The sequence below is a fragment of the Periophthalmus magnuspinnatus genome, chromosome 9, assembly GCF_009829125.3.
Source record: "Periophthalmus magnuspinnatus isolate fPerMag1 chromosome 9, fPerMag1.2.pri, whole genome shotgun sequence".
In the NCBI taxonomy this organism is placed as follows: Eukaryota; Metazoa; Chordata; class Actinopteri; order Gobiiformes; family Gobiidae; genus Periophthalmus; species Periophthalmus magnuspinnatus.
Genome location: NC_047134.1, coordinates 5654271 through 5681964, shown reverse-complemented (window position 1 = coordinate 5681964; position 27694 = coordinate 5654271). Strand labels below are relative to the sequence as shown.

The 27694-nt window shown below is 38.3% G+C and overlaps 2 protein-coding genes across 4 annotated transcripts in view; both read left to right on the top strand.

The window, feature by feature from the left end:
* dock8 (dedicator of cytokinesis 8) overlaps window positions 1-7632 on the top strand; it is a 167544-nt gene extending 159912 nt beyond the window's left edge. For all 3 annotated transcript variants that reach the window (XM_033972654.2, XM_033972653.2, XM_055224340.1), the window contains 2 exons: window positions 3585-3755; window positions 5197-7632. In XM_033972654.2, coding sequence (XP_033828545.1) covers window positions 3585-3755; window positions 5197-5248 — 223 coding nt within the window. In that variant the 3' untranslated portion in view covers window positions 5249-7632. The remainder of the gene's footprint in view (window positions 1-3584; window positions 3756-5196) is intronic.
* Window positions 7633-9697: 2065 nt separating this feature from the next.
* The window catches only part of aopep (aminopeptidase O (putative)), a 365924-nt gene continuing 347927 nt past the window's right edge, over window positions 9698-27694 (top strand). Inside the window, exons 1-5 of the mRNA XM_055224341.1 lie at window positions 9698-9773; window positions 10339-10651; window positions 16065-16351; window positions 17692-17804; window positions 23365-23534. Of these exons, the coding sequence (XP_055080316.1) occupies window positions 10363-10651; window positions 16065-16351; window positions 17692-17804; window positions 23365-23534 (859 nt within the window). The 5' untranslated portion in view covers window positions 9698-9773; window positions 10339-10362. The remainder of the gene's footprint in view (window positions 9774-10338; window positions 10652-16064; window positions 16352-17691; window positions 17805-23364; window positions 23535-27694) is intronic.

Here is a 27694-nt window from a genome sequence, read left to right as displayed (position 1 = left end):
TCTGTGTCCTCCGCCGCCAGCAGATTCAACTCACCACCAGGTGGTGATCGGTTGACAGCTCTGCCCCTCTCTTCACCCGAGTGTCCAAGACATGCAGCTGGAGGTCAGATGATACGACAACAAAGTGCCACATGCACTAATGCTCGAGCATGGTGTTCGTTATCGACAAACTGTGGCTAGCACAGAAGTCCAATAACAGAACACCACTCGGGTTCAGATCAGGGAGGGCATTCTTCCTAATCACGTCCCTCCAAGTGTCACTGTCGTTGCCCATGTGAGCATTGAACAATGGAGTCCCTGGTCAGACCACTTTCTAGTACCCCTCTCATGGACTCCAAGAAGGCCGGGTACTCTAGGCGCAGGGACGCGACCCTCTCATTCACTGGGGTGAACTCCATCATGAGGCGGCTGGGCTGTGGGGCAATAATCAAGCCCACACCAACTCGCCACCTCCCCCCCGCCGGCAACGCCACAGAAATGGAGAGTCCAGCTCCTTTTGAGGAGTTGGGTTCTAGAGCCCAAGCTGTGCATGAAGGTGAGGCTGACTGTATCTATCTGGTAACGCCCAACCTCCTACACAAGCTCTGGCTCCTTTCCCCCCAGTAAGGTGACATTCCATGTCCTCAGAGCCAGTCTTCATGTGTGGAGATCGAATTGTCGAGGCCTCTGCCTTCGACCACCGCCCAAATCTCCATGCACCAGCATTTCATGTATCCTGCCCAGGTGGAGGGTCCACAGGAGAACGGCTCCACGTCGCTCCTTCAGGCTGCACCTGACTGGGCCCCATGGGGAAAGACCTGGCCACCAGGTGCTCACTGTCGAGTACCCACCCCAGGCTTGGCTCCAGGGTGGGGCCCCGGTAATGCCAGTCTGGGCGATGTAGCTAGCCTTGATCGTTTGCTCATCATGAAAGGCTTTTGAACTGTGACCGTTATTCATTTACCATATTTTTCGGACTATACGTCGCTCCAGAATTTAAGTCGCACCAGCGAAAAAATGTCTAATAATGAAGGAAAAAACATATATAAGTCCCACTTTTTTGGGAAATTTTTTTGACAAAATCTGATGCTAAGAACAGACATGTTATCTTTAAAGGAAAGTTATAATAATAACAGCAAAATAAACAAACAGGCTAAATAGCAGTACAGCATGCTAACGTAACACATAGACAGCACTGAATAGGTATCTGGTATGTTAACATAAGATATTAACAGTTAATCAGATACCTAAAGCATAAAAAACAAACTAAGAAGTTTACTCTCAATCTTACGCCAAATCAGTAAATCAAGTGAATTTTTCATCCTCGGTGTCGCTTCTGAGCAACTCCATGTGGCTGCCATATCGGTGCACAAGCCTAAAGTGCCCTTGTGCAGTTGTCAGTGTGACGATAACGAAATTCTGAAATTCTATACTTGAATCAATTTCACATATAAGTCGCATCTGAGTATAAGTCGCATCCTTGGCAAAACTATTAAAAAAGTGACATTTGCATTGTTTTGTTTTAATTTAACTGAACTTCCCGTGCCAAAAAGTAAATTAAAATACTGCCATAATTCTAACTATAGTAACAACAGTAATAATTATTACAGTGATGTACATCTTTTGACCTGCACAAATCAACAGTTTGTGTTTCAGCTCGTCTTTATGCAGAGCTGACTTGTCCCAGTGGCCTCCAAATACCCCTCAAAAGGTACTACGAGGGACATGGTCAAATGCTTTGTCCAGATCCACAAAACACACGTGGACTGGTTGGGTAAATGATGGAGAGTATAGAGCTAATCCAGTGTTCTACGGCCGGGACGAAAACCACACTGCTCATTTATAGTAACAATTTTTTTTTTCAGATTTGAAATAGTGATTGTTGTTCATAGAAATGTGGAGTAAGTAGTTTAACTTTTCTCAGCTATTTTTCTCCATGGAGATGTTATTGCTTTGTCTGAAATGTTCCACAGTACGGCATTAAAATCATTGGTTCCCCATGGAGACAAGCAGATGATGACACCAAGCCAAATTACAGTTCAGATGTGTAGAAAAGCAACTCATGTCTCAGTAAGAATCCATGTAATCCAAGAGTCCAAGAAAAACTCTCAGATTAAATGCAAGAGACAAAAGGTCTAATGCTGTACTTTGCAAAAGATGAACCTGATCATTATTGTTAGTGCTGTGTGCCCCATATGTTACAATGGAACATCTGTATAGAAGAATAATGATTTCACATACGGTAACCCCAACCCTTTAAACAGCAGGCATGTGGGATGTTCAAATGAGATTTGAGAACAAAACATTTTAGAATTAAAGTGCCTGTGATTTAGGAAAAACACCCATGTTAGCCTAATGGCAGAATGTCCCTATTTTCTTGAATTCTAAAATAATAAAGCAAATGATTAGTGTATTTGAAGAACGTGACATTTGGCCCAGTGACTCTTCAGGTCATCAAAAGTGCAGAGGGTCAAAGTTGTATTTTGCACAGTGTTGCCATAGTGATGAAGCATTTTCAGTGTGTGTTGGCTTTGTGTAGTGTAAAGTACAGCCTAAAGCCACAATAACACAGAGACAAGAGGCGCGTCAGCGCCATCCTCAGGTAGTGTCAGGTCGGTCGAGTGCAAACTGTGGCCTCAAGGGCTGTTTGATGCCGCTTGCAGCTTTAATTTATTTTGTTGTTTACAAACTGTGTCCTTCTACACTACACAATATACATATATATTTGTCCAATACTAATATAAGATGATTTCAAACCCCCTCGTGACTTCACCTTTATGATAAATGTATATAATTCTCTTTTAAAGTCCTCCTGACCCACAGTCCTTTACACTTAACCTCCTCATACTCACTGTTTCCAGACGGTTCCATATTAATCCCATGACAGACTATGACATAAACCTGACATGTGTTTGTGATCATCACTGTCTCTGGAGTTTCCTGCAGTCTCCACATTATAATGTGTGTCTTATGACACTAATCTGTGAGGAGAGCCCGTAAGCAGAGCTTGTAGGGGCAAGCGATATGCTAGAATCCACGATCAGAGTCCAGATCGCTATTTTTATCTGAAAATGTTTAATGCACATTTACATGGAACTAAGGGCAGAACAACAGAGAAATGCATTTCTTTGAGTTTTATTTGCCTCGTTTCTGTCCATAGAACTGCTATTTTCACCACAGTAATTATTTTGTCAACACACAGACTCAAAAATGTTCTTTAAGAAGAGAAAGGTCCCTCTGGTTTACCTGTTTTCTGCTTTCATACTGTTGTTTTAAAGGGCCCATGTCATGTCATGTTTTAAAGGACCCAATGTCATTACTCACCATTGACTCTCATGTACTTTTGCCACTCACTAATACGGCACCAAAAAAAGTATGTATAAATAAATAAATAAATATATATATATATATATATATATATATATATATATATATATATATATTTCATATTTAAATTTGAGAAGGAGTGGGTAGAAGAAAACTTGAAAGGTTGTGATGCCATCTGCATAACCTCTATTTAAGGCCATACTTGCATACATTAAGGATCTTCATGGAGATGAGCCAGTGATAAATGTAAGTATTGTTTTGTTTTGTGGTTCCTGCAGATGTGGAGAGGCGGTGGAGAAGAACAAACACCTGATCACCTCTGACCAGAAAGAATACCAACAGGAACTGAAGAAGAACTACAACCGCCTCCGAGAAAACCTCAGGCCCATGCTGGAGAGAAAAATCCCCGAACTCTACAAGCCCATCATCCGACCGCGACTGGAAAACAGGTAAACACCAATGGCTCCACAGCAAGGGCTCCACAGCAACGACAACAGCCAATAGTATCTGACCATGACAAAACACAAAACAAAGCACATCCCATTGATCTTTCCATCATTGCTATGGTCCTAACACCAGCCCAAAGTGAGAACAAACGCATCCATTGGTTTGGCCTTGTCAGCTTCTCAGATATCGATGCAGCAGAACAACAGTGACCAAAGCGACACAGTTTGAAGAGCATTTTCTGAACTTTTGAAGCCTTTGATCAGGGATGGAAAGAGTACTGCTAATTTGTACTAACGTAAAAGCAGTCTGTAATCCCTCAGCCATCCAGGTCTGATTCATAGCAAAAGATGAAGTTTAAATCTGTCATCTGGACAAACTGTTGTAGGAGTGAAGACGTTTTGCTTCTCCACTCCTACAAGTTCTTCACTTCTGATCAGATAGCTGGTGGACACCGCCATATATCTATCTGAAGGGAGAGGCTAACTACACTAAAACTGTAAACAGCTATTGTCTCCAGTTTCAGCTGAAACAACCCTATTCAACGAGAACTGAAAAAGCAGCATGGGTGAGCAGCGAAACGTCTTCACTCCTACAACAATTTGTCCAGTTGACAGATTTAAACTTCATCTTTTGCTATAAAGTAAAAGTAGTTACTGCTCAAATATACGCAGTTACAAGTACAAGTACTATTACTGCCAGTGTGTTTAGTTTTATTTTTTATATCATATTAAGACTGGAGGTTCGAATCTCCCACAGATCCCACAGATGAATACTGTCATTGTGTCCTTCGGCAAGACACTTTACCCTTCTCGTTCCCAGTGTCTGTGTACACTGGTGTATGAATGTGTGTGTGAATGGGTGAGTGGTTTCTTGATGTAAAGTCCTTTGAGCCTTGAAGGTGGAAAAGTGCTATACAGAAAGGTGACCATGACCTTTTATCTATATTACATTCATATTAATACTGTCCCAGGAATAATTATGTGAAGCATAATTCTCTGTTTCTCTGCACTGAAATCAAGGAGGAACTATTTTTCCCATAGATCTGTATTATATTCTAACATGAAAAATCCAGAACTATGAGTGTTATCCATGGGTTTTGGAGTAATGGAAAAATACCATGGCAATTATCAAATAAATCTATGACGTTCCTTAAAATGGCCCCTATAAAAAAGGTATCTGTGGTGTTGGAAATTGTTAACAAATTTAATTTAATTTTGAATTCAAGAATTTAAAATCAGTTCAATGAGTCATAAAATTGAAATTCAATGTATCTTAGCTGCTTAATATAAGCTCTAACTTTTTTCCCTTTCTTCCTTTGTCCATCCCATCTCCCTCCTCTCTCCCTCCTCTCCTCTTCCGCCTCTCCCCTCTCTCACTCTTCTCCCCCTTCTCACTCTTGCACCTCCTCTGCCTCCTCTCCTCTTTCTCCTCTCCAATTTAAAGAGACTCCTTCAAACGCCTAAGCTTCCGTAGGAATGTCGAAGAAAACTCTTGAGACGCAGACGGCTCTTCCAATGGCGCTGCTGTGAAGAAGAAGAAAAAGAAGACGAGAAAAGACCTTAAAAGAAACATGGAGCTAAACAGAGCATGTTGTGTTTTGTGTCGTAATCTCACGGTTACTGTTGCAGAGGTACAGGCTCAAAAGTAACGTGTATCTTATCCACAGGGTTCGTAATGATGCAAAGCTCATACTGTTGCCATAGCTATTAACAAATAAAAACAAAATATTCCATCATGGGTATGGTGGACTGTCCTCAAAATGGCACCAAATGACAAAAAGCTGAATCCCTAGAATAGGTTGAGTTCACATTATGTCATACACAATCAATTCTTAATGTATTTTTAAAATAAGATGAGAGAAGATAAGAAAACCACAATGGGGAAATTCCATGCAACCATAGAATGTATAAACAAGTGGACTAAGTGAGTGTAACATCACCCAAAGCGTTCGGCTCGTCAAATGAAGCTCATCGAGGCTAGCAGTTACAGGGGCCAATTTGGAGCCGAGTTCCATATTTGGAATTCATTATTGGATTTTCCATATTTGATATTTCATATTGGATATTCCATATATTATTAGAATTCCAAATTTGGAATGTGAGTATCATAGCAACCAAAGAGCCAGTTCAGAACAAATCTTAGCAATGCTGTCAATCAAACCTGTTGCTAACACTAGTGGGAGTGACCTCACCGAAAGAAGGCGCTTGATTTGTCTGTTATTAATGTTCATATGTTGATTTACAGACACAATAGGGAATTAAAAAACCCAGATCATGTAGAGCGGGTTAATGCGAACGTTTTAAGACCAAAATTATGAGCCTAACAGAAGCAGTTAGAGAGAGGGACAATGGTTATTTGAAAGAAAATGAACTGGAGCCGAGACCATAATCTCTTCCTTTCTGGAACACAGCAGCTAACGGGGTAGCTATGTCCATTTATATATACAGTCTATTGTTGCAACACAAAATTTAAGAACAACAGGAGAATAGAAAGAGACAGATGGAGAGCAGGTAGAATTCTATGGTGGAATCTGCCATTTAACTGTCAAACTCCAGATGTTTTGACCTGGTTTATGATTAATATCTCTGTAATTAATGGGTCCATCCACACATGAATTATGTTTTTCAATATAGTTTTAAAAACGTTGGTATTATTCAGATACACAGGTATTATTGTCAAACAAAAGTACTTTTAGTCACTAGAATAATATGGCAAGTTTGTGTGAACTAATCTCTCAAAAATGTTAAGGCTCAACATTATATCAAAGTGACTTACCCTTAGACCTACCACGATAACACAGTTGAAGTTTGATATATCACTGAAGTAAATGATGATAAAAAATAATATTGAAACTCATTTCTGCCACTGACACAAAAACCCAAGAGCAGCTTGAAATAAACAGTAGAATGAAACACTTCAGTTTGTATCTAGAATGAGCCATAGAAGTTATTTATTCAACCTACAGCTCCAATGTCATCATAGTATGAAAAATAATAAAAGGTTCCCAACTAGTTACGTAAGTTACATAAAGATATCAGACCAAAAAAATACAGAAAAAAAAGTATCAAGAAAAAAAATCTACTGCAGTAAAAGTATTAAAGTACCTGTTTAAAAATGCATTTAAGGAGTAAAACGTAAAATCAGTCGTTTCTATTTGTATATTTTTGTTTGCACAAATTATGAATGTGTTATAAATAAACAATCAGCCTTTTCAGCAAGTCTCAGACAATAACAAAAAAGTACTTTTTACTTTTCAGTCCAGTTCAAAAATGTAGTGGAATAGAAAGTACAGATACCTGCTCTCAAATGTAGTGAAGTAAAAGTAAAAATTATACACTCAATCTACTGAAGTATAAATTTTATTTATCTGTACTGATATTGACCCCAAAAATTATTGATCCATCTATCACTTATGATCGATATATATTGATTAGATGTTTTTGACAGTTGGCAGTTTGAATCCCACTCTCTACATAAATGTCATTAGTAGAATGGTTTGATTCCAGCTCCCACAGCTGAATTTTGTTGTTGTGTTTTTGGAAAAGACACTTAACCCACCTCACCCCAGTGTCTCTGTACACTGGTGTATGAATGTATGTGTGAATGGGTGTGTGGTTCCTTGATGTAAAATGCTTTGAATCTTGAAGGTGGAAAAATGGTATATAAACATGTACCATATACGATATACCATTATTGTAACAGCCCTACCTAGTTAAAAAGGCCCCTGCTCTTCATCTGAAATGAATCTGACCTCAAACTCATGTGAACTCAACCTATTCCCAGCCTGATCGTCAGATGCTGTATTATTTTTACAACCTTATCCTTGTATGTGCTGCAAACTGAGATGTCTGGCCTATTAGCATACTGGCTATTAGCTTACTGGCTATATATATATATATATATATATATATACACACACACACACACACCTACACCCCCCCCCCACCCACCCACACACACACGCATATGTTGGTGCCGTATTTCAGTCATTAGTAATTCAGTGATGATGGATGCTTTTTGCTATGCTCCACGCCTCTGGAAATTCCACTTTGGGCATTTGAACATTTATGTATAGTGTTGAGAGCAGCGCAATATAGAGATTTCATTCACATTCATTTTAGTCTGACAGGGTTCAAAAATGCTTCTTGCAGAATCCAGTTGTGAATTAAGATTTATCTCCAGAATAGAAACGTCAAACTAATCCCTATTTGTTATTTTGTATGGAAAGAAAATAGTTTGTTTACAAAGATTTATGAAACTATTTTTATTTGACGGTATTTTAGGTTTGAAATAATCACAATAATGTAACATAATTAGCAATCTTGTTGCCTTTTAAAACCTTTTGTAAATATGCCACATTCACATCATATATATATATATATATATATATATATATATATATATATATATATATATATGTATATATATATATATGTATATATATATATATATGTATATATATATATGTGTATATATATATATGTATATATATATGTATATATATATATATGTATATATATATATATATATGTATATATATATATGTATATATATATATGTATGTATGTATATATATGTATGTATGTATATGTGTGTATATATATATGTATGTATGTATATGTGTGTATATGTGTGTGTTTTAAAAAGAACATTCCAGACAGAGTCATTTTACATTGAACAAATCCTATTTTCACATTAATCTGTCACCAACTGATGTGTTTTATATATTATATATACTATTACTTTTCCAGTGCTTCCAGGTACAACACATTTTAGCACAAGTATTAGTCTTTTCTGAGTGCTATGTGTTAGTTTTATTTCATTTGAAACTGTTTTAACAAGCACATGATGTAATGTCCAGGGCTTTTGTGTTACATGAACATTACTCAATCACTGGATTTATATGTTGTGTTTTTATTCATCAGTTTGTGTTGTATTTTAACATGTATTTTTAACACGTCTGTACAGTGATCAAAGCAGCTAAATAAAACTTAATTTATGTACAGCTGGATGTCTGTTGGTTTTCAGTTCCGTGGGTTTCAGAATGGTGAACAATTAGGACTGTTGCCATGGAGATTAAGTATTCGAAACGAAACATCTTTTGAATGGGCAACTGTCTAGGTCTTACTAGGTTTCAGGTGGCATCACAACATTGTACAGGCCAATTACATTTAATGCTGATGGGGAAAGCTAAAATGAATATTGCTAAAATATATTTTTATTGTTATGTAACAGGTTCCAGGTAACAGTTATTGAATATGTAATAACTAATAATATATAAATATGATCAGAACCAGTTACATTTGTGAATTTACATTTTGGTAATTTCACAAGAAAGTACAATGAAATAAACAGAAAACTGTCTTTAGATGAGTGTGACGTCATCACAATCTAGAATTTGAAAAGCACCAATACAGGGCTGTATGTGCAGACAAAACAAAAATAAAAATAAAAAAACATTAGGAAATGTACTTATATACTATTATTACTATTATTATTTTCTTAATTAAGGCTATGTCTGTTTTTACTTGGTGGGTTCGATAGAAGAGAACTGATACTTAAAAAATAAATAAATAAATAAATTCATGTATGCCTAGTTGAATTTATAATAGCCAAGGTCTTGAGTCATACAGCCTATTTATTTGTTTAAAAACAATATTTTCTTGTTTGTATTATTTGTCATCATCATCATTATCATAATAATAATTATTCATCTAAAAGTATAGAAAAAAATTGTAGAAAAGGACTTGCTACATTTTTTACACCCCCCCCCACACACACACACCCACACCTATATGTGTATATGTGTGTGTATATATATATATATATATATATATATATATATATATATATATATGAGAACTACAAATTAAAGGGAGAACAAGAAACTACAAAACATACTGTCGCAAGATGATGACGACATCACTCTGGGCCACAGACACCGGTGAGTTTGAGGAAAAAGGTAAACAGCGAGCTGATGAGACATGATTCTGTTGGAGAGACATTTATTCATAAACGAGGTATTTTAAGGCATTTTTACATTGAGAGACATGACCTGCGTGTGGTGTAAAGTGGTGTAAAATGACACCGTGTTATTACGTGAAGTAAACTCACAGTCGTGCCTTAGTCCTGCGCAAAATGAAAGCTTCCAGTTTTGAGTTCACTACGTGCGTTTTGTTTATCTCTCGCAACTGTCACGTGCACGCTCCAAATTGGCAATTAACAATATTCTCAAGTATTACAATGGCACAAGCAACGTTAAGATTTCGCTTTACAAACTGGTGAGTCTTTCTGTGCGGCCAAATTTGTGCTAAAATAAATAGCCTACTTTTATAATTCATAAGGCTAACTCTTAACGCTTGTGCTAGGCGCTTGTGCTCAACAATTATATTTAAAAAAAATGTATATATATATGTTTATCTTTATCTTATCTCATCTTATCTGAGGTTAAAAGTCCTCAAAATATTCCATAAAACAGGACGCTGACACCCTTCAATTTATTAATCATGGAGTACATGTTTTTGCATAAATAAGGAGAGTGAATTAAAGTTCATACTAATGTATGCCTTCTTTGTCTGCCTGTAGTGATGCTGTACCTGCTTTTCTAATATGGACGCTGACATGGAGCTGCATCCGGAGACTGATGACCTCCCTCTCAGAGCCAACACTAAACACATCCTTGTCCGCCATTATGTTCTGGATCTGACCATTCACTTTGACAGAAACATCATCAGTGGGAATGTGGTGCTGTTTCTGGAGCCCATTGGAGCAGGAGAAAGGGCAGGGACAAGAGAAGTGGCAGGGGCAGAGGCAGGGGCAGAGGCAGAGGCTGCTGGACAGAGAAGACCTGATTCAGCTGGAGATGGAGTGAAGGAGCACAGAGCTTCCAAGGAAACAGGTGAGTTTATATCATACGACTGATGATAAGTGATGGAAGAACCCTTTTAAAAGGTAATTACATTTATTCATTTATTTGATTGGGACAACGCATGCTAATGAACATTCAAATGTATTTTGTAAAGTATTCTTAGAGAAGGAAAAATCTCACCTGCCTCACCACAAGACCAGAGTTTTGTATTTTTCTCACTGATTCTATTCTATTTGAACCCTAAATTGTGTGACCAAGTTGTAGACTGTATATATAAATGAACATAGCTAACCTGCTAGCCACTGTGTTCCAGATAGGAAGTGATCATAGGAGCGCTTCCGGCTCCATCGACTCTGGTTCCAATTCACTTTCTATTTAAAAACCGTTGCCCCTCTCTCTATAACTGCTGCTGTCAGACTCGTCATTTTTATCTTAAAATATTTGTATTAACCCGCTCTACATGATTCTGGTGTTTTTATTTTGCTATAGTGTCTGTAACTTAAGATATGAACATTAATAACAGACAAATCAGATGCCTTCTTTCCCTGAGGTTGCTCCCACTAGCTTTAGCAACAGGTTTGATTGACAGCATCGTTAAGCGCTTGATCACTGCTAAACCAGCTGTGCGGGTGGGAAGAGGCTATTTTTCATCCATAGTCCCTGGACCGATGGTAATTGATCATCCTAAAACATAGTAGAGATTAAAAAATTATAAACAGTGCAAGTTAAAATTACAAATGTACAAACAGTGGAGTTAAGACAGTACACAAATCAAGCAATAAGAACATTATACTTACGAAACAATACAAGCACACAGAAATAAGAAACACAGGACACACAAGACAGACAGAAGAAGCTCACACATACAGTATATAGTAAAAGCTCTTAGTGATCACAGGTTTGCTGGGAGGTTAGCCAGTTCTTTATGTGTTTTTTGTACAAGCTGTATTAGTTGTGTTTGTTCTCTAATGCTGCTGGGGACTGAGTTCCATTGCTGAGAGGCTGTAACTGAGAAGGCGCTCTGACTGAAAGCACTTGTCCACAAAGGAACTACACAATCTCCACGGGCTGCCCCTCGAGTGAAAAGTTGTGTGGTGGTTCTAGTGCTGATGAACTGGGTGAGTGGAGGAGAGGACTGACTATGAATAATTTTGTAGATTAGACAAAGGTTTGAATACTTGATGAGGTTTTCCCAACTTAACGGGTTATGCTTTTGGAGAATATTGCAACAATGGTGTCTCAGTGACTTCTTGCACGGGGCTATATAACATCACTTCTGCCACCAAGTTTTGACCCCCACCAATTTGCTTTCAGGGAAAATAGATCCACTGAGTATGCTGTGGCCATAGCTCTGCATGCTGCACTGTCCCACCTGGAGCAGGGGGGGAGCTATGCCCGTTTGCTCTTTGTGGATTTCACCTCGGCCTTTAACACCATTCTTCCCTATAAACTGGGGGAGAAACTGGAGTTTTTGGGGTTTCCACACTCCATCTGCATGTGGATAAACAGCTTCCTGCCAGAGGGTCAAAATAGGCCAACATACATCCAGGGCCCTCAGTCTCAGCACTGGTACCCCACAGGGCTGTGTGCTGAGCCCTCTGCTCTATACCCTATATACGTATGACTGTGTCCCTGCCCATGACAGTAACACCATTGTGAAGTATGCGGATGACACCACTGTGGTGGGACTCATCACCGAGGTGCAGCGACTGTTGGGGTGGTGTAAGGAGAATAACCTGCTCCTTAACACCAAAAAAACAAAGGAGCTGATCATAGACTACAGGAGGAAGAAAACTGACATTCCACTCTCCATCAATGGGGACTGGGTGGAGAGGGTCACTGATTTCAGGTTTCTGGGAGTCCAGATCAAGGAAGGCCTGGCCTGGAGGAAAAACACCTCTGAGCTCTTGAAGAAGGCCCAGCAGAGACTCTTCTCCCTCAGGGTGCTGAGGAAAAATAACATCACACAGAGACTTATGCTATCTTTCTACCGCTGCTGCATAGAGAGTATTTTGACCTATTGCATCAGCGTGTGGTATACCAGCTGCACGGCGGCTCAGAGGAAAGCTGTTCAGAGGGTCATAAACGCAGCTCAGAAGACCATTGGCAGCCCTCTCAGGTCATTGGCTGACTTACACACTTTCCACTGTCTTAAAAAGGGCCAACACATCCTTGGGGATACCTCACACCCCGGGCACTCTCTGTTTGAACTATTACCGTCGGGTCGGAGATATAGATCAATCAGAGCAAGGACAAATAGGCTGAAGAATAGTTTTTATCCTACAATCATAACTATACTAAATAAACATACCCGCACTTACTAAATATATGTATATTTTTTATATATTTATTATTTGTATGTGATTGTGAAATAGGTGGGATGTATGTATGTATGATGTATGTGTGAGGGGGGTTTGTTTTTTTTAGCACCTTAAACTGCTTGACACTTTTTAAATCTCGTTGTACATGTGGCATGTTGCAATGACAATAAAGATCTATTCTATTCTATTCTATTCTTATCAGTATTTTTATTGTCTGTTTGTAAAGTGACTCTATTGGTTTTAGCGTTGTTTTATTTGCCTGGGACCATGTAGTGATACAGTAAGTGATGTGTGATGGAACCATTGAGTACATGAACAATTTTGCTGCCTGCAAGGATAAGTGAGATCTGATGAACTGAAAATTGGATATGTTGAGTTTTAATCGATTGGACACCTTTTTTATCTGAGTTTTGAAAGTGAGTTTGGAGTCAATTACTATTCCCAGATATTTGAATTCTGAAACTTGTTGAATTTTTCCCCACCCACCCAGACATTTGCAGAAGTATGTGTATTGTTGGATTTGGAAAAATACATTTAAAACAGTTTTACTTATGTTAAGTTGTAGACAGCACTGAGTTAGCCATTTAGAGATGTGAATAATGGATTGTGTTAGTTTTTCTGCCACTTGAAGGGTTATTGCCATGTGTGTAGATAACGGTGTCGTCTGCATACATTTGGATATGGACATTAGGACAAACTGATGGGAGGTCATTTATATAGAGGGGAAAAAGCAATGGACCTAGTATAAAACATTGTGGAACACCTGTGGATAGACGAAGGGGGGTGGAGTGGTAATCGTTGACTCTGACAGACTGGTATCGATCCGTTAAGTATGATTCTATCCATTTTATTGCATCAGGTGAGAAGTTGAAATTGTAAAGTTTTGTCAGCAGCATTTTGTGATCAACTGTATCAAAGGCTTTCTTTAGATCTAGAAAGACTGCACCAACCACACCACCTTTGTCTAATAAATGTTTGATGTTTTCAATGAAATAACAGTTTGCGGTCTCAGTAGAATGCTTAGCTCGAAAACCAAGCTGCATAGAATGCAGTGGGAATGAACTGGTGTTAAGATGTGTGATTATTTGCTGAGCTACAATTTTTTCTGCTATTTTAGACACTGCAGGTAGGATACTAATAGGTCTGTAGTTGCATACTGTTAAACAATCTCCGCTTTTGCAAATTGTAATTATAGCTGCTGCTTTCCAAGCCCCAGGAAACACCTTCTCAAGTATGGAATTATTTAGAATTTTGTTTATTGGAGGGATGAGATTTTGACTGAGATCTTTTAATGTAAATGTATCAATGCCAAATATGTTCTTTGTTTTCGATTGTTTAAGTGATTTTATTATCTGAGCAACTTGAGTTTCTGACACAGTTATTATTTCATTTCATTACCTTCAACAGCTTTACTCCAGATTGGCTCTTTGGTTGCTTTGGATGATACATGCAGTCAGAATTCCAATATGGAACTCGGCTCCAAATTGGCCCATATAACTGCTAGCCTTGATGAGCTTAATTTGACTGGGGCTGAACGCTATGGGTGACGTCACACTCACTTAGTCCACTTCTTTATACAGTCTGTGGACCAAGTTTTAGAAAAGTAACTGCAATCTGAATACCACCAAATGAAATAATAACTTTGCCAGAATACAGGTATTCAAAATTAGTACTCTGAACGCATATTCTGTGTTCATGTGTTCAGTTCACTTACCAACACTGCTGATGACACTCACCTAATGTATATTCACGCCTAACTACTGCCGTATTTGTTATTGGAATCAACATAAACATGAGGAGAACAGTGTAGAATTCTCTATTAATGATTGATTTATGAACTCCAAAACTAATCACAAACACTCCCTGAAAAAGCAAGTAAACCAGTGAGTACAAGAAATATTGTGTTAGATTCATGTGGTGCTTTCTGGACACTCTAAAACCCTTTATATTGTGTTATTCATTCACTCCATACCTGATGATGGTAAACTACAGGTAGTCTACCTGTAGTTTACCATCATGTAGTGCACATGAATGCATAGGCATGGTGTGTGAAGTGTCTTGCCCAGGGACACAATGGCAGAATGCACTGGTTCGAGCAAGAATCAAAACCTCTGACTTTCGGGTTGGTGCATGAGGACACAAACCACTGAGCCGCTGTGCTGTATCATGTCAGTCTGTTAACATGCATTGTCCCAATCAAATAAATAAATAAACAAACTGATGAACCTACAGTACCAGAGTCTACATATGAGATTCATTGAAAGCTTTGAGTCTCATATTTAGTTGTTTTTCACAGAGAAACCATACCATCAAATCAAAATCAAGGTTGATCAGTATGAGGGGGAAATATAAATATGTAATGTAATATCTCCCAATACTTCTCTGCCCCTCACTAAATGTTATATTCAAGCAGATGTAAAAGGTTCATGATTCTCTATTCCAGGTCAGATGATTTTTAAAATCTTTGTGTCTCTTTTATTATTTTGATTTGTAATGGTCACATTTTAGACATTTTTATCATCAGTGTTGGGGCAGTAACTAGTTTAGTAGTAGTGGTAGCAGCAATAATATAACTAGTTAGAATTGAAAATTGAGCAATAAGGTTACAGTTACTTGCCATAGTAACTTATAGTTAGTTTTTCCCTGAAAAAAATGTCTTTTAATCCACAGAACAGATGGTCATGTGATGTTCTGGTGTCAGACACAGAACCAAAACAACAATATGTCCTGGACCTGACTGTTCACTTTGACACAAAAGTGATCAGTAGGAATGTGCTACTGTTTCTAGAGCCCACCGGAACAGAGGCAGTGGCAGGAGAAGAGATGGGGGAAGGAGCAGGGCAGGAACGAAAAATAACACAAATTTGATTTATGGAGGATTGTGGCATGTAAAATCAGGATCTATAACAGAAAGTGCCATTAGTGTGAAGAATTTATACTTTTGAAGAAGTTGCTTCCTGAGCAATATGTTTTATTTTTCTAAAGTAGCTTCTATTACATTGAAATTGAAAGTAATCAGAGTAGTAATAGCATTACTTTTAGAAAGACTAATCAGATTACTTTTGCAGTAATCGGACCATCGTTTGTATTGACTTTGATGGTGTTTTTTGGTCTGGTTCCAGCCTCTTCAGTGTCATGGGAAAGCAGCAGTGACGGGGAAGACTTCACTTTGGTACTGGACTGCTGTGACCTCTCTGTGTCAAAGGTCGAGGAAGTGGACATAACCTCTGTGTTACAGACAGACAGGGTCACACCTGTCAGCTCTGGGTCCACACTCGCAGACACACTCATGTCCATGCCCTCCCAGAGCTGTAGGGTGCAGCACCAGTTGTACTCCCAGTGCAGCCAGGCCCCCTCTGTGCAAGGAGAGGGGCAACTGAGGTTCTACACTGACAGGTGGAGTCTACAGGTGGGGATGTCACGATACCCATTCATAAACATGTTAGAAGAATAATCTTATTGTTTGGATTGATTGAATGAATGAATGGTTTATTTTGGCAAATTTACAAAATTGATAGAATCAAATCCACAATCAAATAAATAACCAAGAAAGGAATAGGCAGAAGCTAAGGCTTATATTTGCCTATCCTGTTCTTTTTGACATATGTCTAGAGAATCAGCTTTATATGGAAAAAAAAAAAAGATATATACATATGCATCTACATGCATACACATAAACATAGCTAGCATGTACAGTACATGATTACAAATAAATCTTATCTAACAATGTAAACTTACTTTTTTTTTTTATACAGAATTGATACAATAATCATTTATAATCTTCTGTTTTAAAGTTCGTTTGAAGCTCACCAGAGAAGTACATAATTTGAAATTATCATTTAGGCCATTCCATAGTTTCACACCCGTAACAGAAACACACCTGGATTTTACATTAGTTCTTTCTTTAGCACATTCAAAAATAAACAGACCTCTTAAATTATATTTACCCTCCCTTAACTTAAATAATTTCTGAATACCAGAGGGAAGAGTTTTATTTAATGCTCTGTACATTATTTCCGGTATTTGTTTGAATGAAGAGTTTGTTTGTTGGTTCATGATATCCTGCTTTATTAATGAGTCTAATAGCTCTTTTTTGTAATTTAATTATCATGTCTGTGTTAGTTTTGTTTGCATTTCCCCATATTTCTGAACAGTATGATAAATAGGGCATAACCAAAGAGGAGTATATAATATACAAGCCTTTTACATTTATTAACTCTTTTGTTTTAAATAATATTCCAACAGATTTTGCTATTTTGTTTCTAATATACTCAATATGCGGTTTCCAACTAAGTTTATTATCTAAGATCACACCTAAGAATTTAGTTTCATAGACTCTTTCAATTTCTACTTCTGATTTTAGAAGGAACAGCATGTAACTTTCTGTAGGCCAAGTTAGTGGTCAGATCTGTGAAAAGGAGAACCCCACTCCCAGTAACAATGCATGTTTTCATGGCATTTTGAGTTATAAAACACCCAGAATTAAACCAGTGCTAGTTATATAATACATGAAATGCCATATTATGGAACATTGTGGGCAAAATAACAGCATCTCTGTCGAGACATTTGGGTTGAAGACGTCAGAAAAGCTTTGTACATCACATAGACATTTTGGTTTACTTCAAGTTTTGAATATTATTTTTTCATTACATGTAGATGTGGAGCTCTGATATGAAAGAATGCGGGTGGTACATAGATCATTTCCTGGTTTTGGTCATGTTTAAAATGGTCTGACCGCTCTCTCTCCAGGTGAGGAAAAAAGGAGTGGTCTCAGCATCCAAGTTCCCGCGTGTTCTGAGGATCTTCTATGAGACCAGACCAGCAGGCTGCTCAGTGCGGTGGACCCACGATCAGGACGACAGGTTTGTGGCAGCTTCATGGATCTGTTAAAATAACTGAATATGGTATTGCTGGTTGGAGCTGTCTCGAGTTGGATTAGTGGCCACTCATTGGTAGGACGGATTTTTTTCGTTGTAGTACCCAGATAGGATTTTTTCTCATAAAGCACAATGTAATCGCAAACTGCTTTTGTTCGGCTGACAGCGCACCTACAGCTTTTGCAAAGGTTGAATTTTGTGGCGATTTTTACCTTTTTTAAGATCATGTACTTTTTCTCAGCTCATAATGTGTCTGTTGTCTTAAAAAAAAACACTTTTTAATGGTTAGCTCCGGCTACTTTCTTTGTCCGCTGTAGCTAAGCTCAAGTGCTGATTGGTTAGAGCAGACCTGGGCGTTTTAAGGCCTGCCCAGCTTTGACTGGCCCGCAAAAGGTTGCTTGGAATTAAGAAAATAAAGCCTACTTTCAAAATTTTGCATAATGCTTAGACTAAAACAGCAGTGCTTTTACTTTGAAACCTGTTTACAGTGTGCATGTGTCATTTACGTACAGGTGCTCTGCATCAAGCCTGAGTGCATGTGATTAGCAACAAGTCATTGTAATGGTAACTCTTCAAAATGTTTGCACATGCCAAAAAAAGAAAGGTGGATGCTGAAGGCTGTGGTTTCAAGAAAATATCGAATACTAAATATTTATTTACTGAAGTCGGGGGTACACCCGTGTGTTCAGTTTGTGGTGAGCAGGTCGCTGTGTTTAAGGAGTACAACGTGAGTCGGCATTATGAGACAAAGCATGCAGACAAATACAGACATTTGACTGAGGCTGCAAGAGCGCGGATATCCGAAGAAGGGGAAAGTCCCGCTGTCCAGGCAAACGGTGACCAGCGAGGTGGAGGACATCGTGGAGAATCTCCAACTTCAGCTAAAAAGTGGAGTAGGAAGTTTTGACTTTTTCTCCTTGGCTTTGGATAAGAGTTGTGATGTCCACGACACGGCACAGTTACTCGTGTTTCTCCAAGGAATAACGCAGGATTTCAAGATTATGGAGGAGCTTGCAGGAGTGAGATCAATGAAAGGAACAACCACGGGGAGTGATTTTTTTCAATGAGGTAAACGCAAGCCTTGACAAGCTTGAACTGAAATGGCACAGAGTGGTAGGAGTCACTACTGATGATTGTGCGAATTTGACAGGGAAAAATGTTGGACTTTTGAAACGGATGCAAGATAAAGTGACTGAACTTGACGCAGAAAATAAATTGGTATTTATTCATTGTATTATTCATCAACATGCGTTGTGCAAGTCAGTGTTAAAACTTAATGATGTTGTTGATGTTGTAACTAAGACAGTTAACTTTATCAGGGCACGAGCATTGAATCACAGGCAGTTTATTGCACTTTTAGAAGAGCATGATAACGAACATGGTGACATCAGGTACCATACAGCTGTCAGATGGCTCAGCCTGGGCAAAGTATTAAAAAAGTAGAGATTCAAGAGTTTTGTGAGATTAAAGGCAAAAACATCCCTGAGCTCTTAGATGTAGACTGGATTGCAGATTTAGCATTTGCTGTTGATGTGACACCACTGATGAATGAACTGAACACTAAACTGCAAGGCAAGGGCCTTTTTGTTCATGAAATGCATAACCTGGTTAAGGCTTTCATGAGAAAGTTGCAGTTTCTTTCAAATCAACTAGAGAACAAAATTCTCTCTCACATGCAAACCCTGAAAGAAGTCAAACCATCAGCTAGTCACCTCTGCAGGTACTCATCTATGTTAGGAGACCTGTACAGTGAGTTTTCAAGACGATTTTAAGATTTTAAAAAACATTGAGGATGAAATGCACCTGATTTCCTCTCCCTTTGCATGCAATGTGGATAATGCACCCATTGATGTTCAGCTGGAGCTCATACACTTGCAGTCAGATACAGGACTGGCAGAGCACTTTAAGTCAGTATCACTGCTGGAGTTCTAGTCATCTCTCAAGGAGGAGAATTTTCCAAACATGAGGAAACATGCTCAGAAGATGTTGGTTCTTTTCCTATACATGTGAACAAACATTCTCAGTAATGAAGTTTACCTCTCTTACTGATGATCATCTGTCAGATGTGCTTCACATCTCCACCTCAAACATTCAACCTGACTTTGATGCACTTGTTCAGTGAGAGAAATCTAGCCTCTGTTGAGCTTTAACAAGAAAAAAACACTGAGACATGTTTACTTTAATTTTTTTCTGCACTATTTGGCAATTGGACAAAAATGTTGTGAGTTATGTTACATTATTATTGGCATACAAAGACATTGTATCTTAAGAAAGTTAAAAACAGAAAGCATTGTGGTGTTAATGTGACTGAAAAAGAGTTACAAATGTTGCGTACTTACCATTGTTTTGCAAAATTTCACTGAATAAATTCAGTTTTTTGTAAAACAACCTCACTTTCTCACTATCTAACAATAACACACACTCCTACCAGCTTCTGTAAACAATGCCATTTACTTATTTCAACGTAGAAATAAAACTAATAACCAGAGTAGATTTCAAACCTTGGCCCAGCCCGCCACAATATTTTCTGCTTCTCATTTGGCCCCTGGGGAAAAATAATTGCCCACCCCTGGGTAAGAGCAATCACGTGGTACAACATGAACGAGCATTTGAGCGATGTGAACGAGCCCATCTGTCATGAATAACATGGTTCAGAAGCTCCTGGAAGCACAAACATGATAATTTATAATGTATTTATTATTCCCTTGCCTCCTTTGCGGCCGCTCCACTCACTCTTGTTGCTCAAAGTCTCATGAGGGGTAGCTCAACTGTGCACGGTCCATGGGCAGAACTGGATGTACCTAGCCGCTAAAGGCTAAACTAGCGACATGTGCCATTCCCCTACTTTGCAACTCAACAGAAATGTACTTCTGCTTCACCCACACAAACAATCTACACATCAAATGAAAGCTTTCCGAATACGCAAACCATTTTCACCTGCAATCACCACAATGCTGACTGGAAAGCCGTTTTTACAGAAAAGCTAAAAATTTGGATTTAGACTTCACTTACTTTTGAGGGCTCTGGTTCTGTCAAACATCAACATATTTCCAGAACATTGGTCTCATTCGTTCCGTACAGGTCCAGAGAATATAATCTCCAGAGAATATAATCCGGTGAAGAAATTGTGTCCACAAATAAGGTGGATCCTCTATGTCCAATCTGCTGCAGGAAAGTATTCCAAATGTGGAATCTTCTCACTTTTCATCACTTTTTTGCATTTCTTTTGTCACTTTCAGGAAAAATACACTTCTGACAGTGCCAACGTTTCTCAGTGCTAAACACACGTGTTAGCTTCCGATTGACACCAATCTTGGATCAAATCAGTGTTACAGTTGACTGAACGTTTATGCCCCACCCTCCCCCTTGTAGAATCAACCATTACACATTACACTCATTTAGTGACATTCTCTCCTTAGAGACAATGAGCAGGGGAACACGACGATATATGGCACGCCATCCTTTTCCATAAACAGATGGCTTCCTTTGTGCACTTGTCAAGCTCTGAGTGGATTCAGAAATTTGTGCGTAATGCGTGCGCATTTTACTCACTGTAGTTTTGCAGCAGTTTTGCTTTCTAAAAGGAAGTATGTGATTGAGGACACTATGAATGTTTGTACAAGTTATACTAGAGGGAAATCAGACCCGAAGCAGTTCGTGGCAAAGAGTGAAGATGCCTGTGGACTCAGGAGTAGAGGACCTTATTTTTTGATGGATTGGATGCTGTTCTCGGTAAGCGTGGTTTATTCTGCTATTGACATAATTGTAGGCAAAATATATCATGTGTAATTGTAAGCCTTGCTTCTATGCACATATTGCACATTCGAACCATGCGCTCTGGCACATTTGTGTTTAGCTGTGTGAATTAGACTTCATTTGCCTATTGTTTGAAAGATGATGTTTTATTCAGTAGTTTGCATTATTTTAGGTAAAAATATAAGATGTGCACACATTAGCATCTCATCTGTGCACATGGATAAGGCTCGCTCTGACACGTTCTTATGGACGTGATGATGTAGATGATTTGACAATCATCATTGGTTTTGCAGATCACCGAAGCCCCAGATGGCAGAATGTTTACCCTCGCTCTCACCGTTGTATCAACCAATGACTATATATTACACATTACTGATGCTTTACACTAACAGCCAATGAGCAGCTGAACAAGACGATGTATAGTTTACACTGCACTCTACCTGTGTACATTAAAGAATGCCAAAGATGCAGCTCCTCTCCGTGCGAAAATCCTGTATCATTGTGCATTGTTTACTGTTTTTATGTGATGATTTGATATATGTATATATGTATGTATATATATATATATATATATATATATATATATATATATATATATATAATGTGTGTGTGTATGTAAAGCCATATGTGTAATACTGTAATAGTGAAACGCCTTCGCTCCCACAACCATTTGTCCAGTTGACAGATTTAAACTTTGTCTTTTGTTTTGGATCAGACCTGGATGACTTGATTATGAACACGCTAGCCTTGTGACTGTGCAACTGCGCTCCGTTAAGTGTATACTTTATACAGAACACCTTTGTTGGGGCATTTCCCTTATTACACATATCTCCATTAGCCATCTCTGTCATATGTAACATATTATTTGGCACTTAACTAAACCTGGGTCATTTATTTATGTCCATTTTTATCATAATTGTATGGCCCCCAATTGGCTTTGTAAACTTCTTCTTATTAATATTATGTAAATAACCATGCGGTCACTTGTGTAACCACCATTTTGATTTAGAATATATATAGTTTTTTTTCTCTTTCTTTCTCTTGTAAAAAACACACACAAATACACCCATACCCCAATTACAGACAATAAAAGAAACATTCTTCCAGTACCTGAATGTGGACTCCCTCATTCTTCACTCACCTGAACATATTTCATTACTGTCCTGACCCAACACCCTGCAGTGATTGCTAGCTAGCATTCAAGCTATTGCATATTACAGTCCTCATGACAGTTAGTGTCACTACTTTCTGTCCAGTTTTATGTCTATGGGATTTTTGCTGAGTTGCACTAAAATGAATAAATATTTAAAGATCAGGCAGTGGACAGGGAGCTGCGGGTAGGTTCAGGGTCAGGGGTCAGAGGTTTGGAAGTTGGGGTCAGACAGTGGACAGGGAGCTGCGGGTAGATGTCACTGACGACAAAACACTTCACAAATAAAATTAATACTTCACCAGAGGGCACTTCTATGTTTAGAAACAGACATGTTTGTGTCTCTGTGATAATGCTAACACTAATGCTAATCTTGAGACATAATGAATATTAACAACGCTGCAAACTGATGTATTCTACATGTAAAAATAATTGGTCTTTATTTCAATATATTTATTTTATGTTTTCTGATTTTAATAAAAGTGACTGTTAGCTTTGAGACACGGTGAGCTAGCTAACATGCTGCTGTACACAGAGCCTATTGTACTGTTATGAATGTCTCTGTGTGTCTTCCATCATTTATTTTGGGCTTTCTTTGAGCAGAGAGCGTTGCACTGTTAACTTTGTTTACTCTTGCAGATCTTGTTTGTACACCGCTGGTTCTCCCATCAACAACCGTGCGCTGTTCCCGTGCCAGGAGCCACCCGTTGCCATGTCGACGTGGCAGGCAGCGGTAAGGGCTCCTGCTGACTGTGTGGTGCTGATGAGTGGACAGGCGCAGGCGTTGCCCAGGCAGGAGTCCAGCACAGGTGAGGCTTTGGGAAAGAAAACCAAACTGGGATTAGATAGGGAATTTCTGTATTAAAAATAAGAGACTGAGAACTGGAATATGAACTGATAAACTAATACAAGAATCACATGAATTTCAGAACATGTTTGTAGAGGTCTAAACTACAGGTAGATGTTTAAAGGTCCTATATTACACCAACCAGATTCCTGTGAGCTTTAAATCATGTTTCAATGCTGTTACCTCCTCACAAACATGTGGAATTCTTCTAGTGTTTTGTTTTATTTACACGTTTGAGTAACGCTTTATTATTAGAGAATATTATTAGAGAATACTGATTATGTGAATATACCACCTTTAACGCACCTTGAGAATTATTTTTGCATCGAAGAAGTGAATGAGAAAGAAGTCACACGGATAATAAAAAAGTTATCAAATTCTAAATCAAATGATGTATATAATCTAAATAGCTGTTTTCTCAAGCGCTACAGTAATGTATTAGTTAAACCTTTGACACATCTAGTCAATTTGTCCATAAAAAAATCTAAATTTCCCTTAGGTTGGAAAAAAGCAGTGATTGTGCCAATTTTTAAAGCAGGAAGCCCAGATTCTATGTCCAATTACCGGCCTATATCAATTTTACCTATACTGTCCAAAGTAATCGAAAAAATTGTAGCAGCACAACTTACTGACTACTTGGAGGCTAATCAGCTCCTCAGCTCGCAGCAGTTTGGTTTCAGAGCAGGGTATTCAACCGAAATAGCAAACTGCTGTTTTATTGAAAATATAAAAAAGTCCCTCGATAGAGGTGAGGTCGTAGGAGCTGTGTTTCTCGATCTAAAAAAAGCCTTCGAAACCGTTAATCACAGTTTGCTTTTATCAAAAATGACATCATTCAATATCGCCCCTGAGGCAATTTGTTGGTTTGCCTCTTACCTTCAGGATAGGAAACAGTGTGTTAAAGTGGCCGAAAATAAATCTCCATTCGCAAATATTCGCATGGGCATACCTCAGGGCTCCATATTGGGACCATTGCTGTTTAGTCTGTTTATAAATGACTTGCCTTTGATCTGCCCAGGTGTCCGCTGCCAACTTTATGCGGATGACGCAGTTTTTTATGCACCCGCCAAGACACCAGAGCAGGCGGCGGATGTTTTGTCCGCATGCATGGCTGAGGTTAGTCAGTGGCTAACTCAAAATAAGCTGACTCTAAATTTTGCAAAAACTACTTCTATGTGTTTTTCTATTAAAAAAATAAATGTAGACCAAAGATTTCAAATAAATTTACAAAATGATAAAATACAAGTAGTTAACGATTTGAAATATCTTGGGTTGGTCTTAGACCCCCAACTAAAATTTGATAAGCATGTTAAGAGTATAGCCAAAACAATACAAAGAAATCTAAATTGTTTTAAATTGATAAGGCAATATATTCCAAATCAGGCAGCCCTGCTGTACATGCATGGTATGATTTTTTCTCATATCTCCTACTGCATGACAGCATGGGCCCAGGCAGCTCCCTCAGCCACAAAGCGCATTGGTTCTTTGTACAACCAAGCAATCAAAATTATGGATCGAAAGCCAATCCGTTTTCATCATTGTCACATCCTTAAAAAATATAATCTATTAAGTTTTGAAAGTTTTACTAGTTTATGTTTTCTTAAATTATGTTTTAAGTGTATTTATAACTTGGCCCCAGAACCACTCAGTACATTTATACAAAGATTAAACAGCACCAGAGTGACAAGAGGCACCATAAACAAGAACTGTACAATCCCACAACGCAGAACCTCTTTTGGACAGTCCGCCTTTTCATATCAGAGCTGCAAACTGTGGAACTCACTGCCCACTGAAATAAAAAACATTTCTGAGTTGAAAATGTTCACCTCTAGGGTTAAGAAATGGCTGAAAATGAGTCAAAACTGTACCCACTTGTAAATAGGCAGTATGACAGAGAGAGAGAGAACGTGTGAGTGTTGAATGTATTTTTGTGCACTGATGTATCTATTTTATGGGGCAGGTGTTTTAATATATTTTGCATATTGGTGAATTGTGGAGAAGCTCAACCAGGGACGGGAGTTGAGAATTAGCTTTTGCTACAAACTCTATATGCATCACATCAGCTGCAATGTTCATGTTGTAACTATGTCAGATTGCATTGTCCCTGTCAAATAAATATATAAATAAATAAAATTAGTCTGTCTACATCTCTACATCAACGCTCAAAATGCTCTGTTCCACCGTGTGATGTCATGAAGTTGTAGTTTTCAAGTTAACAGCTCCTTTTATCTTTAGTTCAGTAGAGATTGACAATTCCAGGGCTGAAATAATCCAAATGATTCTAGTGAAGGTGTATTGGGGTTAAAAACACAGTGGTGCACCACATGAGTGTTTTCTATTTGAGAGAAGAACTCCTAAATATGCAGGGTTTGTGTGTAAAACGTATGTAATAAAACACAACTCCAGGTATGTTTTTGAGGGGGTAATAAAAAGACATAAAAAAATTGCGTATTATGGGCCCTTTGAAGGACAGTGTATTTTGTTTTTTGGTGAGGATGTTTTTATATCTGAATAATTGTGTTTACACACATAGTGGGAAGGGTGTGGAGAGACATTCAGAAATTGTCAAGCCTGGGAACTGACCCTAAAATGCAAAAAAACTCTATAATTAGGTGTTGACAAAAATGAAGATCTCTGAATATAGAATAGGGATAAAGCAAAATAACAAAAAGTTATCAAATTTCTTTTTTTTTTTTTTTTTTTTAAAGACGTTACAGTATGAGTGTATTTACTGTGTTGACATGTCTGCGCTGCTGTTATAAGCCATGTTCAGAATTGCCACCAGTGTTGTTTTTAAAAAGAAACCAAACTTTCTATTGTAGAAAAGACAAAATTTATGTTTTTGAATTAATATTCAGACAACACTAAGACTATCCCACAGAAACATGCTTAGATGTTTACATGCCGGTAACCTGGAGGTACAAACACTGAACAAAACATGAATGGACTGTAAAAGTGAAGATACATGTGCGGATGTGTCACATTATGAATCTTATTTGAAATAATAAAATAATAATAAACTTTAAACCAGTGAAAATATTATAATTATTGTTGTTGATTGTAAACATCCTCCTGATTTTGTAAATTAAACTTTGCTCAGTGTATACTGTCTATCCCAGAGTTAGATAGACTTACCCATGCATTTGTCTCCAGTAGGTTAGACTACTGTAATGGCCTGCTCACTGGTCTCTCCAAACGAGCCTTAAGACAGCTGCAGTACATCCAGAACCCTGCTGCTTGGGTCCTGACTAGAACCAGGAAGCTCTGCTTGTGTAATGTATCTCCATGGCCTAGCACCACAGTACATATCCCACATGTTAGTGCCATATGAACCATCTCACACCCTGAGGACTTCAGGGAAAGGCCTTCTGCTGTACCGTAAATTTCAGACTATAAGCAGCTACTTTTTTCCCACGCTTTGAACCCTGTGGCCTATACAACGGTGAGGCTAATTTATAGATTTTTACTGGCTAACGGCCACTGAGGGGGCACTATCTATTACTAAACGCAAAAGTGAGAAGGATGTGGGGAAAGATTATATGCTGGAAAATGCACTAGTTTTGATATTTAACTATCTTTTTGCGCATCGTATACACACCCTTATAATGGAAAACACACAAAGAAATGCATATGATACAGCTTTTAAGTTGAAGGCAATGGATCTGGCCATCAAAGAAGAAAATGGAGCAGCTGCACGTAAACTTGGCATCATTGAATCGTTGGAGGTGGCAGCGGGAAGAACTTAGTCAATGTAAAAAGACGACAAAAGCTTTCAGAGGAAATAAAAGCAGATGGCCCGTGTTAGTGCTGTTTTATTTTCTAAACATACAGGTATGTTCAAACCAAGTTGCCGTGTTGGTGCCGTTCTGCAGATTTTCAGGAACAGAAAACTTTGTGTTCCGTCCTTCTGTGTAAATATCTCTGCCAACATATCTGTAACATGCGGCTTATATTCAAGTGCAGCCTATATATATTCAGAATTGATTTTCTTTTAAAACTTAGCTGGTGCAGTGTTGTAACGACTGATGGGGACCAAAGAATCAGAACTCGGGTAACAGTTTAACAATGTTTATTTACAGATTGTAATATGCAAATGAAGGTAGATGAATCAGACAGTTGAGA